General features: G+C 38.7%; 1 protein-coding gene across 3 annotated transcripts in view; it reads right to left on the bottom strand.

Moving 5' to 3' along the window:
* The window catches only part of MRE11 (MRE11 double strand break repair nuclease), a 30806-nt gene extending 17709 nt beyond the window's left edge, over positions 1-13097 (bottom strand). For 2 of the 3 annotated variants that reach the window (XM_026706858.2, XM_087937022.1), the window contains exons 1-9: positions 13005-13097; positions 10963-11062; positions 10393-10531; positions 8726-8886; positions 7796-7883; positions 6849-6990; positions 5294-5408; positions 3555-3740; positions 2174-2345 (exon numbers count right to left, since the gene is read on the bottom strand). In XM_026706858.2, coding sequence (XP_026562643.1) covers positions 2174-2345; positions 3555-3740; positions 5294-5408; positions 6849-6990; positions 7796-7883; positions 8726-8886; positions 10393-10531; positions 10963-10982 — 1023 coding nt within the window. In that variant the 5' untranslated portion in view covers positions 10983-11062; positions 13005-13097. The remainder of the gene's footprint in view (positions 1-2173; positions 2346-3554; positions 3741-5293; positions 5409-6848; positions 6991-7795; positions 7884-8725; positions 8887-10392; positions 10532-10962; positions 11063-13004) is intronic. The other variant, XM_026706859.2, reaches the window with a different exon arrangement.
* Between the last annotated feature and the right edge of the window lie 48 nt (positions 13098-13145).

Raw genomic sequence — 13145 nt, forward strand, 5'->3', positions numbered from 1 at the left:
TGAGAAGGCCTATGATAGGAAATATTAACAAGAGTATGCCATCTATAACCCCCAGTCTAAACAGACTCCTAAAACCCCTTTTTGGAGTCATATGGGACCTTGACAGCAGCAATTGCCAAAAGTTTTTCTGCCATTTTGGAAGCATAAAATACTAAAAAATGTAACACGTTCTTTAAAATAAGCTTAACTTATTTAAAAAGGTGATTGTACAGTGGAACCTCCGGTCACGACCATAATCCAGTCCAGGACTTCGGTCACAACCCGATTTGTTTGTGACCAGAAGCAAGACAGACTGCGCATGTGAGTACAAAAAAACTGTGCAGCAGGGAAAATCCCCGCAGCTGTGTTTGATTGCCACTCGAGGATGTGTTCATGACTAGAGTTGAACATTTTGTGGATTTTTGGGTCGGCACCTGATTTGGTCAAGATCAGAAGCCTTTGTGACCCGAGGTTCTACTGTACTGCAGCACAAGTTCTCAGCCGAAAACGTTGTCCTGCATTGGTATCTACCGTATTTCTCACAAAATAAGGCTGGGCCTAATTTTTTTTTGAAGCCCGAAAAAACGGCTAGGATGTCTTTTTGGGGGTGAATTAATTTCTCCCCGCTCCCCGTGCACCAGCACCGTCTCCAGCAACAGCATCTGAGTCGCTCCCAGTTTTCCCCCGTCCCCATAACAACAGGAAACAAAAGATTTTGAGGTACCTGGGAGCGCCACGCGCTGTGTTTGGGTTTAATCCCAAATGGCTGGGTGGGTGTGAGAAGAGCCGAGCGAGCGTCTCTGCTGCTGCTACCCTTGGTGCTCCAGCCTCGGGCTCTGCAAGTTTGCAAAAGTCCCGGTGCGCAGGCCGTTCCTGAATTCCAAGCGCCCAGGCCGAGCTACAGCTGTCCCTCTCTCACCAATGCCATCTCCAACAACAGCGGCAGCAGCGGCGGGAACCATGGAAGTTACGGAGGCAGCTGAAACGCTTCAACGGTTCACGCCGCTGCTGCTGCTGTTGTTGGAGATGGCACTGACGAGAGAGGGATAGCTGCAGCTTGGCCTGGGCGCTTGGAATGCAGGAACGAGAACGACTCAAGGAAAAGACACCTTAAATAGACAATTAACACAAAGAACACTACAAAGAAGTGGGGAAAGAAAGAAGGTTAAAAAGTTGAGATTTAAGAAGGCAATCAAAACGGGGAATACCTGTGAAGTCAGGAAAGACAGAAAGACCCAGCAGAAAAGAGGAAAGGAAAATATTAAGAAAAACTGGAATGAGAAAAGATATAGGGAAAAGAGGGGGAGGAGAAGCAGTAGGAAACAGGTCCATGAAATAAAGAAATACGGAAATAGTAAAATGTTGAAAAGAAATTGGTTTTTCAGAGATAATGGTTGATGAATTAAAAAGGGGATTCTGCAGGGCGACAAGGGGTAATAAGAATATTTCTGCAATTAAAAATATTTAGAAAATAGGGTAATATAGACACTGGTAACTCTTATTAAAAATTAAGGGGGGGAAATATGCTGTGGAATCCAAATGAAAAGATGTAATGATTATTATTGTAACTTCTTAAAAATAATTGTTTATTGGGAATCAAGATGAGGGAATAAAAGTATATTTTAATCACTGAGGTGTCACACTCAAAGCAGTAAAAGGGGGGAAACCTGTACTTGTTTTTTTTTAAGTGTTAAAATTTGTATTAATCTAGAATTTATAAAAAGAATGTGTAATGGAAAGGGAATATGACAGACTAAAGAACCAACTAGATTAATAAATTAATATAGACTATTAAAAGCAAGGAGAGACATTGGTAACCTTTATTATTATTATTATTATTATTATTATGCAAACACATATTGTTTATCTTTATTTTTAAAATAAATATTAAAGGATTATATTTGAAATAATTGAAATGAAACAAAAAGATGTTTCGATTGAGATTAATGAAAGAGGCTTAGAATTAATCTGTTTGTTTCTCTCCTTACTGAAAATTTGGAATGGTAATAATAGAATTAAGTATGCATATATGAATGTATAATTGCTGTCATATTTGTACGTAAAGGTGGTGACCCGGAAATAGGTTGTCAACTAAAAAGAGATTTTTGTTTTTAATGTGAAAAACTGAATAAAATTTGTTTTTGTTTTTTTAAAAGAATAATACCTGTATGCAGTATTTTTTTAAAATCATTACCTTCTCCATGCAGAAATCTTGTATTACTTGTGTGACTTTGGGGTTGTCTGGGAGAAATAAGTTTGAGTTGTCAGCCAGAACAAGGTCTTCAAGGTAGAAAGGCCGTACCGTCTGGAGAGGAATCTTCTGTATCTTCATTTTTTTGTCTTTGATGTGCAACAAGCCAACATGTCTGGAAGGCATGGAAACAAAGCTGTTTACAGCTTGGCAATGTGGTAGAACTTCAGAATAGCCACAGACTTTGGCGGAAACCAATGGCAATAAAAATGGAACCCTCAGAGATGGAGCTGATCAAGATCCATGGCCAAAACTCCCATCTAGAAACATCAAAAGGTAAGGCGCGTGGTGGCTCGCGAGGTTAGGATGCCGGGCTGACAACTGGCAAGCTTTCATTCAAGACCACGTCAAAACCTCAGAACTGACTTCGCTTCTTCTGTGCCTGGATGGATCTGTTAGTAAAGTTTTACTCTTGGTAATAAAGATGTCTCGGAAGTTTCTTTTGGAGTGCATGCCAATGGGGCGGTTGACTTGTAGTTTCTTTCCCTACTGGATTTTACTCTGAAAACTCAAGATTCTGTGCAACTCTTATCACAGGGATTGTATTTACCAGATGAGGGTGAATTTTTATAATTTACTAGCACCATTAGTGGGAAAGGTTCTTCGGAAGGATTTCTCTTTAAACAAGTCTCTCTGGCTTTCTTTCCTTAGTTTACAAATTTTAATGGAATAGAATTCTTTATTGGCCAGGTGTTATTGGACACACAAGGAATCTTATGTGTCTTGGTGAAAATGCTCCCAGTAAACATAAAAGAAAAGATACATTCATCAAGAGTCAAGAATCATAAGGTACAACACTTAATAATAGTCATAGGGTACAATAAGCAATCAAATCATACTAGGAAACAGTCAATATAAATCGTAAGGATACAAGCGACAAAGTTACAGTCCTACAATCACAAGTGGGAGGGGATGGGTGATAAGGACTGATGAGAAGATTAGTAGAAATAGTAGTGCAGATTTTGTAAATAGTTGGACAGTGTTAAAGGAATTATTTGTTTAGTAGAGTAGTATATATAGATCCTTGATAATACCAAGAAGGATACTGCATTTGGGGGAACGGTGTAGTGAGTAATTTATTAACCCTTAAATAAGTTACTAATAGTCAGGATGGCTTCAATATTGTGACAACGGAAATGCTATTTGTCAAATCACATTCCTTCCCTATTTTCTTTGGATTATCCCTTGTGATAAGCGCAACAGAACCAATATGTCCAAAAAAAGAAAAGAATGAAAAGAATATAGTACTGGTATTTAGAGGAAAGGCTCCCACACATTTTCACCGGATATACAATGCAAATTAGTGAAACACATAAGAACGTACTTTCTGACAGTTTCCCCTGGTGACAAAGATGTAACCACCGAACTTCCTGGCTGAGAAACATAGAAAAGTTGTTGCTCGTTTCTGGTTGGAGATATTTTACATTCATGTTCATGACCCCAAATGACAAGGTCAATGAAGTCATCTAGAAACTGTTCTGGAATATAGTTTGTGGCGCCGTGTTTACTCCTGTGCCAAAGAAAACAAACACGATAGAAATAAATAAATAAAACAGCATTTTGCAAAAACAAACCAAAGTACCCAATTTTAAAATATGGCATGTTATCACAATATTAGACCCATTCTCACTATCCCAAATGTGATCAGTTATCAAAATATAAGGGAAAGTAAAAGAAAATATTAGACTCTGATATCTACAGATACAATCCCATCTAAATTTCAAAACATCTTTAATTTAGTTTAGTTTAGTTTAGTTTAGTTTAGTTTATTGCCATTGCACCTCGTACAACGAAATTAAATACCACCTTCAGTGTACATTATAACTATGAAAATAAACACAAACACACACCCTTCACATTCTATACATTGAAACCCCTTGATATTGCATTAATATTGTACTATACAGTAGAATTCAACAGTTACTTCCCTGAGATAGAAGCTGTTTTTCAGCCTATTTGTCCTTGTTTTATTATCCTTGCATTTTGTTTCATTATTGTTTATTATAATTACATTCTGATGCTTCAGTTCTAAAATTATTTTGCAACATTGAAAACTGTGACACTGACTTGATCAATGAGAGTGATCATTCCACGGGTGCAAATAAACAACGATCTCAACATCTAAGGATGGATGATACGACTACCAACAGGCTATCAATTCAGGATCCAGATGAGAAGAACATAGTAGTATCTATGTTCTCCAGATGTGATGAATACAGACCAAAGGCATAACATGTAACCTGGGGTAGGTAGGCTAAGGGGGAAAAAAGGGACACCCATCACACTCCTCAGAGTGAGGAACTATGTCTAGATTAAATTTCACTGAGGCAGGCCTCCATAGGGCTTCTTAAATCACCTGGCCTAATTCTGATCTCCTAGAACAGAGGTCTCCAAACTAGGCAACTTTAAAACTTGTGGACTTCAACTCTCGGAATTCTGGGAGTTGAAGTCGTCCACAAGTATTAAAGTTGCCAAGTTTGGGGATCTCTGTCCTAGAAATACAAATTTGTTTCCCAATACTATTTAAAGCTCCAATAGTCATCTACAAATAGCAAAAGCCCTTCATAGCCTGGACTCAGGGCCTAGATAACTACAGGATTGCCATCTCCAGGTAGACCATTGTATTGATCAAGTCCTGTGTCACTCCCCTTAAGATACAACATGGAAATCTGACAGGATGGGAATCTGAAAAAGAGTTTCTTGCCTTCAACTCTTTTAGACAATTTTAGACAAGTAGAGAAAGCTGGCTATCTCAGCAAGCATTAATAGACTCAAAAGTAGGGGAAGGGTGTAGTGAAGATGCACGTAAGGGATGTTGAATTAGATTCTTGTTGTTACTGCAATATGACCATGAAGTTGATTTCTTAATGCATACTTATCCTACAGGTTATCGTATGCTGTTTTGTAAGCTGTTTTGACTCATTTTTGGATGGATGGATGGATGGAGCTAATTAATGCAGCTTGAACTTGTTTTGCATGACACAAAAATTTTAATGATTTTAAATCGGAATGAATCAAGTGGAAAACATTCGGACTGGTTGCCTTACTAAAAAGCAGCTGTACCTGTTCTGATGAATGACAAACATGTTAAACCATCTATCTTCATCTTCTTTCGGCCTCAACATGGTTACTTGTTTATTCACAAACATCCGATACAGTCTTTCATCAGGAACAGATCCTAGAAGAGAAAAATGATATGCAATGGGCTTTTAGTGATCCACCAAGCAGACAATTACACAGCTGAGTAGTGAGATTCCAATTCATATTTAGGTAACATTGCAGTTTTCTACTGGCAAATGATTGAAGCAAGTTTAACATTTTGCTTGCTACACAGCCAGCTTGCCAACTAAAGAAAGCTGTTTCTGTTGGAAAATCTTTCCCCAGAGATTAGGTGGGCCCTGACCTTGTCAGTCCTTTGCAATGCTTAAAGACAAACTGGGGCTGGGAACATTTTGCAGTCTTATCCTTTTTCCACATGCCACTCACTGCATGAGGAGCAGGGGGGTAGCTCAGCAGGTAAGATGCTGGGCTTGTTGGCTGGAAAGCCAATAGCCTACATTTGAGACCTCAGTTCTACATGATGGGGTGAGTTCCCATCATCACCTCAGCTCCTGCTAACCTAGCAGTTCGAAATCATGTAAGTGCAAGTAGGTAAATAGGTACCACTTCGGTGGGAAGTACTCTGTGATGTCATGCTGGACACATGACCATGAAAATGTTTTTGGATAGCACTAGTTCAATGGCTTTGAAATGGAGATAAGCGCCCCCTACAGTCGGCAATGACTAGCAGAGTAAAGTCCACAGGGACTCCTTTACTCATTGCATGAAAATATACCGTATATAAAATTTGGAGATATACAGAACACTTCGTTTTGAATCCTTTCAAGAATGAAACTTCATTTCAGTGTTTGGAGTGGTAATTGAGCTTGAAACACTTCTGAATGTTTAGATCCAGGGGTGGGATTCTAATGGTTTGGACTGGTTCGGGTGAACTGATGTTAAATTTACATCTGGTTCACTGAACCGATAGTTGAACTGACCGGCTGCCCCCCGCCCCCCCCCGAGTCTCTATGCAGCCCATTTTGGATGCAGGTAAGCGCAGGGTCTGCGCAGAAGTTCTGGGTGGGCAAAAAGTGGGCCTTCTGGAAGTCTGGAAATGGGCCTGTTTCCGGCTTCCGGAGGGCCTCCAGACCCAGGGGGAAGCCGTTTTCATCCTTTCAGAGGCCCAAGGGAAGCCTCCGGATCCTGGGGAAGGTGAAAAACGGCCCTCTCGGAAGTTTTGGAAGTCCAGAAACAGGCCTGTTTCTGGTTTTCAGAGTGCCTCTGGACCCCGAGTAAGGCAAAAAATGGCCCTCACGGAAGTTCCAGTAGGCCACACCCACCAAGCCACAAAGCAGTGGCTTTTCACTCAGAAATGGGTTATCTCACAAAATTTTGCACCTGAAATAGTTGGAAATATTTACATACACCTAATCAATTTCTTGTGGATCAAATCATGTTACTCCTCCTAATTCTAACCCCCAGCATAAAAATCAATTCAATATCGTTATTTTTGTTACATTTTTGGAAAACTACTTGTATATACAAAATACCATGTCCCAGTCTGCAAAAGTCTTACCTAATCCATAAAGAGCAATCTTTGAATTTCCTTTTTGAAGCAAAATGGGACTAATTTCTATTTTCTCTATAGATGGTGATCGTCCAAAATGATTAATAAGTCCTGCACAGGTTAAAATGTCCAAAGCACAAAGACCATCTGCCTATAGTTACGGAAAACGATAACAAAAATGGAATTTGTGACACATCAATTTTGTTAAATTCCCAACATATAAAGCTTTAAAACTAGAATGTGTTTGTACTTATGTGTATGTGTGCACATAAATAAAAAACCAGTATACTTTGCATTTATGAGTGCTTAAATCTCTCAGACAAACATTAAATGACAAATTAATGTTTTTTCCTGTATTTAAATGGCCTCTAGTCTAAAACCTTTGATGTCTCAAAAGTGGGGGAAACGTAAGAGTGACTGCAAGCTACATAACGCGGCGTTGCAAATACTTTAGCTTCTAATCTGCTTTACTTCCTCCAGATTAAGAATAACCTGTGAACAATTAGACAAAAGCCAGAATGTAACTAATTAGTGTATTTTTCCACAAATTAACAACAGTACGGTAAAAGTTTAATTTTTAAAACTTGGTGGTTTTTTGATGAAGACAATGAACCAAATCGATTACACAACAAAAGGTTCTATGCTTTTACCCTAAGGAAGTTATATTATTTTTCTATGCTAAAATACAAACCATGAACTACATTAAATGCTATTTTTATCCTGTATGCATTCCTAATCATAATTTATGTTAAACTTGACAGCAAGTTTAAGGAATAAAATTTCAGCCTACCAAACACTTGGTATAGAATACAAGATAACTCATGCTTAATTTCACTAGCAGATTTTAGTATGGGATTGCTAGATTGTAATTTTCATATTCTTGGCTGTCTTTTTAAAGGATTACTAGCATAATTAATAAAGCTACTGCTCTACTTTCATTCTTTTAACATTCTTACCCCAGTGGGATCATCATGGTTGCCATGAATACTAAAAACTGGAATAGAAATGTTGAGATTTTCATCTTGGTAGTTCACCCATGGAAACCTAGACAGCACAAGTTTAAAGCAAACAAAAATATTACTGCATCATTTCCAACATGCAACTAAACTCTACAGGAATGTATTTTTTATAGAATTAAACCTTATAGACTGAATTCAGAATTGTGAAGTTCTTGATGTTCTTCTCTGAGTTTGACCATTTGGTTACAGACCTTTCACTATCCAACTAGGTAACATCATCAGCATGATGGAGTGTGGGATTTGGTGTCTATATGTAGTGGTTTGTCCGGCCGCCATATTAGGCAGCAAACTCCATATACATTCACACTGATGATGTTAGCTAATGGATAATGAAAAGTCTACAAGCAAACAACCAAACTCAAAAGATCACCAAGAACTTTAAAGCTGAACCCTGAGCTACATATATTCCCTTCTATTGAATTCAATAGAAGAGTGGAATAGAATTAATTTGATAAACTATCTGTTCTGAGAAAAGGGATGAGACAGTTTTTATACATTGCTCCTTAATATGAAAAGCTGCTCAGGAAGTTGGGAAATATATTTTAATATATATAAAAGAAAAGTGCATTTCTCCCATTTTAGCACTTTTCATGAATGGATAGAATTTTTATTTACAGGCCACAAGGCTAATGCAACAGAATTTCAGGGAGGTGGGGGAATCAAGAACTCCATTAAGCAGACCAAACAGGAAAACTCCCAATGTAATAACAAACCACAATAAAAATGTATGTACTATATTGTCCGGAATTAGCACCACTAATCAAAAGAAAGAACTTTCTTTGGTTATTTATAGTTGTTACAACTGTAATTCAACTACAATCAATTATTTACACAAAACTGAATTTAATATACTATAGGAATACTTACTTGCTAAAGGCAAAGTTAACTGACTGGTCACTCAGAATTTCAAATTGTACAGGACGGTCACCCATGCAATATTTTCTTAATAATTCTAAACATGTATATATTGTTTTTCGGGAAGGCTTGTTTTCATGAAAGAGATCCCCACCTAATAAAATGAAGTCCACCTATAAAGAGATTTTGTAGGATATGTTATTATTATATATGCATTTTTCTCAAAATGATAGATTTCTGAAAATGGTTCAACTAGACAATGTTTTTGGATTGATTTTTTTTTTTTTGAGAATAGATGTGGCTACTTTAAGAAGTCGCAGGCAGGCATTACGTTTACAGCCTCTCCAAAGTGGCTTTTGGTCTATGAATCCTAAATCCTGCCATCTTCCATGCCACTAAACCCCAAATGCATCTGAAGTCCTTTTAAGGCTCAAAATATATAGAAAACAAAAGAGGGCCCTTTCTAGAAATTGACAGGTTTTATTTTTTAACCCTGATTGAAATGCCCAATGTATAAAATAAGTTATTATGTTAATTAAAGAAGCATAATAAAGTACCTCTTATACTGAAAATAGAAAGGACTGAAGATGGAAAAGTACACCCAGATATGTTTGTTATAAAAGGTGAATTTAAAGGTGAGTTTAATTGTCCCACTATCTGCGACTGACTTATGGATGGTTAACATTCCTATATGTCTTAAAACCAATTTCATTTATCTATTGATTGTTGATTGTTAACTGAGCCCCAGTAGGTAGGTAGCAGGGGTGGGATCCTACCAGTTTAGTCTAGTTCTATCAAACCGGTAGCTCCGAAGAGCAGCTGACACTGAACTGGTTTGCTGGGATGAGGTTTTGGTCTGCTGTATGGCCCACCCGCCCAACCAGGCTCTAGGCTGTCCTTTAGTGGTTGTTTTCCTCCGCTTTGTGCGGCACAGCTGAGTGCCGCTCGTCAGCTGGAGAAGGTAAATGCTTGCCGGAGCTGGTAGTACGCGCATGCAGCGCACATTTGACGTGCATGCGCACGCTCCTCGAACTGGTTGTTATGCCGGTTGGATCCCACCCTGATAGGTAGTATACAAATATGAACTACACATGCCATGGTTAATTTTTCATTTCTGCCCCAGGTCTATTGACAGTACAACTGGCTCAAATTGGTCTTCATTTCACAATGTCATTTGTATAATATGCAATGAATGTCCTAACAATAAGAATAATTTCTAAGAAATACAGATAGTTCTCAACTTACAACCATTCATTTAAGTGACCATTTGAAGTTACAAGCGCACTGGAAAAAAATGACTTATGGTCACTTTTCACACGACCGTTGTAGCATTCCTGTAGTCACATGATCAAAATTTGGGGTACTTGGCAACTGGCAAGTATGTGTGACTGTTGCACTATCCTGTGATCACCATTTGTAACCTTCCCATCTGGCTTCAGACAAGCAAAGTCAATGGGGGGAAGCCAAATTAATTTAATGACTGCATGATTCATTTAACAACTGCAATGATTTGCTTAACAACTGTGGCAAAAAAAATATCGTAAAATGAGGCGCAAGTCACTTAACAACTGCCCTGCTTAGCAATGGAAATTTTGGGCTCAACTGTGGTCATAAATTGAGGACTACCTATATGTGGCCTTTCAGTGGTTGTTTGGTAACATGATTTCAAAGTGGTTTACCTCGTTATCTTGAGCAAGTTTCAATATTTCATCAAAGGTTACAAAAGTATCATTTCCACGACAAGCATCCTTCTCCAAATATCCAAGGTGAATGTCTGTAGCAACTAAAATTTTAAACGTGTCTTTTTCTTCTTCATCTCTAAAGTTAAAGAGAGACAAATTAAAGCAAAATAGTATGGCTGCATCATTTCCTGTTTCAGCATCTAATGCAGTATTTTGTTAAGTTATAGGTTACATTCTTCAAATGCTACAGTCTTCAGTAGTCATTTTATGGAATTATAGAATTATAGGGAACTGGGCCTCTAGACTCTTCCTGCTGTATTTCTATGGTTAACTCTCTGTGACACTTGGAAGAACACTTAATTATTTGAATTGTTTCTTACGACATATCTGCAATTCCATGAGAGCGCATTGTTTTTATATTATTGGTTTAAAAGTATTCTTTGCATCCTTTATATGGTTTTGATTTTCAGTACCGATGAGGTGATCTTAAATTATAGGAAAACCACAATTAGCATGACCCATGACTAAATCTCTTCTCCATTGATGTGAATATTGTGGAAAATTTACCTGGAAGTGGTAGAACTCATATCCACAGTCAGCCTGGGTCCAATTTACAAAAGGTCTCACAAACCAAATGACTAAATAAAACCAGACTTTCAGTCAAGACCTATGAACAACCAAATAAAGAGAAGAATCTTAGAGTAATCAACTTGAAGCCAAACTATCATAATTTATTCTTTAAAATATACTTTTCCACTGAACAAAAAACTCAGTATGATGCATAGAAAAATAAATGAAAAACCAAGAGTCTATATAACTAGGAAAACTCCAAGGCAACTGTGATTTTTAGCTTTTATCATTATCACATCTTTAGCTTCTTGCAAAAAGCATTAAAGCCACATGGCTCCTGCCTTTTGGGAAAATCCCAGCAGATTTGGGGATTTTATAGGAGAGTTTCAAGAAATCTTATTGTTTGTGGGTGGAATGATGAGGTACCACAAAAATTTTCTGCAGAAATTAAGTGAGAAACCAATGTTTTTCTCCCCCTTTTCTCATTTAACTACAAAAGAATGGAAGTGATCACTCTCCTGATATTTTTTTGAAGGAAAGAATAATGTTCTTTCTTTCTTTTTTTTATAAAAGACCATTCTAGCACATTCCGTTCCATTTGTAGAACTTGCAGAAGGGAGACCTAATCCTAATAAATGGCTTAGGTATTAAACTTAGCCAAAATCTGAGGCCTAAATTGGTGTGGTGGTTAAGATAAGAAGCTGGAAGAACATGAGTTAGTCTCATCTTAAGCACAAAGCTGTCTGGATGATTTTGGACCAGCAACTCTCTTCTGTCCTTGGAAGCAGGCAATGACAAGCTTCTTTCACAATCTTGTCAAATAAACTGAAAGGACCAGTGCAGGCAATCTTCAGTGACTCAAAGGCATCACCAAAATAAATAAAAATAAAAAGCAAATACCTCTTTGGATAGAATAGGGAAACAGCAAATTATATGGAGGTCTACCCCTTCTGAAATAGACATTGTGTCGAGTTTTTTGGCATGATACCTGAATGATCCAATGAATGAATTATGTTGGTTAACTGACATACATGACTACATAACTTCTGAGAGAGGTCTGTAATACTTCTGTAAAACTGGTAATTATTGTTTTCACAGTCACATTCACAATTAAAATGCAAAGGAAATCAAACCCTGTGAGAATAAACAACTCCCCAACTAGGCAATCCAACAGGGACAGTTTTTAAAAAGAGACTGGACAACCATTTGTCTGAAATGGATTGGTATACGGAGGTTGGACTAGAAGACCTCCAAGGTCCCTTCCAACCCTGTTATTCTGTTAAGTAAACTTTGGTCCTATAATTCCTGTAACAGTGTCACATAGTATAATTTCAATACAATTTATAAAAGTATAATATATAATTCCAAAAGCAGAAATATAACTGTTTTATAGGATTAAACGAGCCAAAATCGATGCCCTGTTGTAAAGGAGACAGACTAGCTAGCCCCTGGATTTAAGCTGTTCTGCATATCCCATGCAGTGACCAACAAACTCGTTTTGGGGGGGATGAAGAACAATAGAGAGGCTGGCTTCAAAGCAGGCCAGTGGAAAACGCAGCATTCCTACGACATGCTATAGCCACTTGTCTGAAATGGTACAGGATCTCCTGCTTGAGCAGGAGGGGGCTGGTCTAGATGACCTCCAAGGTCCCTTCCAGCTCTCTATTCTGATTCTGGGCTGAGTTAACCCTGCTCGGCTGGGCAACCTCACCCAAGGATGGGATCCAACCCAAGCAAGAGACATGATGAAATCACCCCCTCTCGGGAGGAGAGACATCTTCTGGCACCCTGGGCTGGAATAACCGCCTCTATTGCCACACCACCAGCCCGCCGCAAGGATCGTGCGAATTAAAGCAGAACGGCAACTCCTGCAGACACTGCAGGGCAGCTTCCTCGCTGCGGTCCCCGTGGGATTCCGGCTGTTCTTGGGCACCGAGTTCGTTTCATGTCGCCTAGCAACGAGGCAGCGTGAGGAGGCCGCCCTCACTCCTTATCCTTCCCACCAACTGTCCCCCAACAACAACACCCGCTCAGCTCACCCAACTTTCCCTTTTTCATACTTTCCGGCCCTCTCCCGCGAGCGCCGGCAACCACTTCTCGCGTGAACTCCGCAACTCCCGTCTTTCCCACCCACCTCCCCAAACACGCGCCTAACCCTTCCCCCTACCCTTGCAATCGAC

This window comes from Pseudonaja textilis, chromosome 7 (genome assembly GCF_049901715.1).
Source record: "Pseudonaja textilis isolate UNSWEBS1 chromosome 7, rPseTex1.2, whole genome shotgun sequence".
Classification (NCBI taxonomy): Eukaryota; Metazoa; Chordata; class Lepidosauria; order Squamata; family Elapidae; genus Pseudonaja; species Pseudonaja textilis.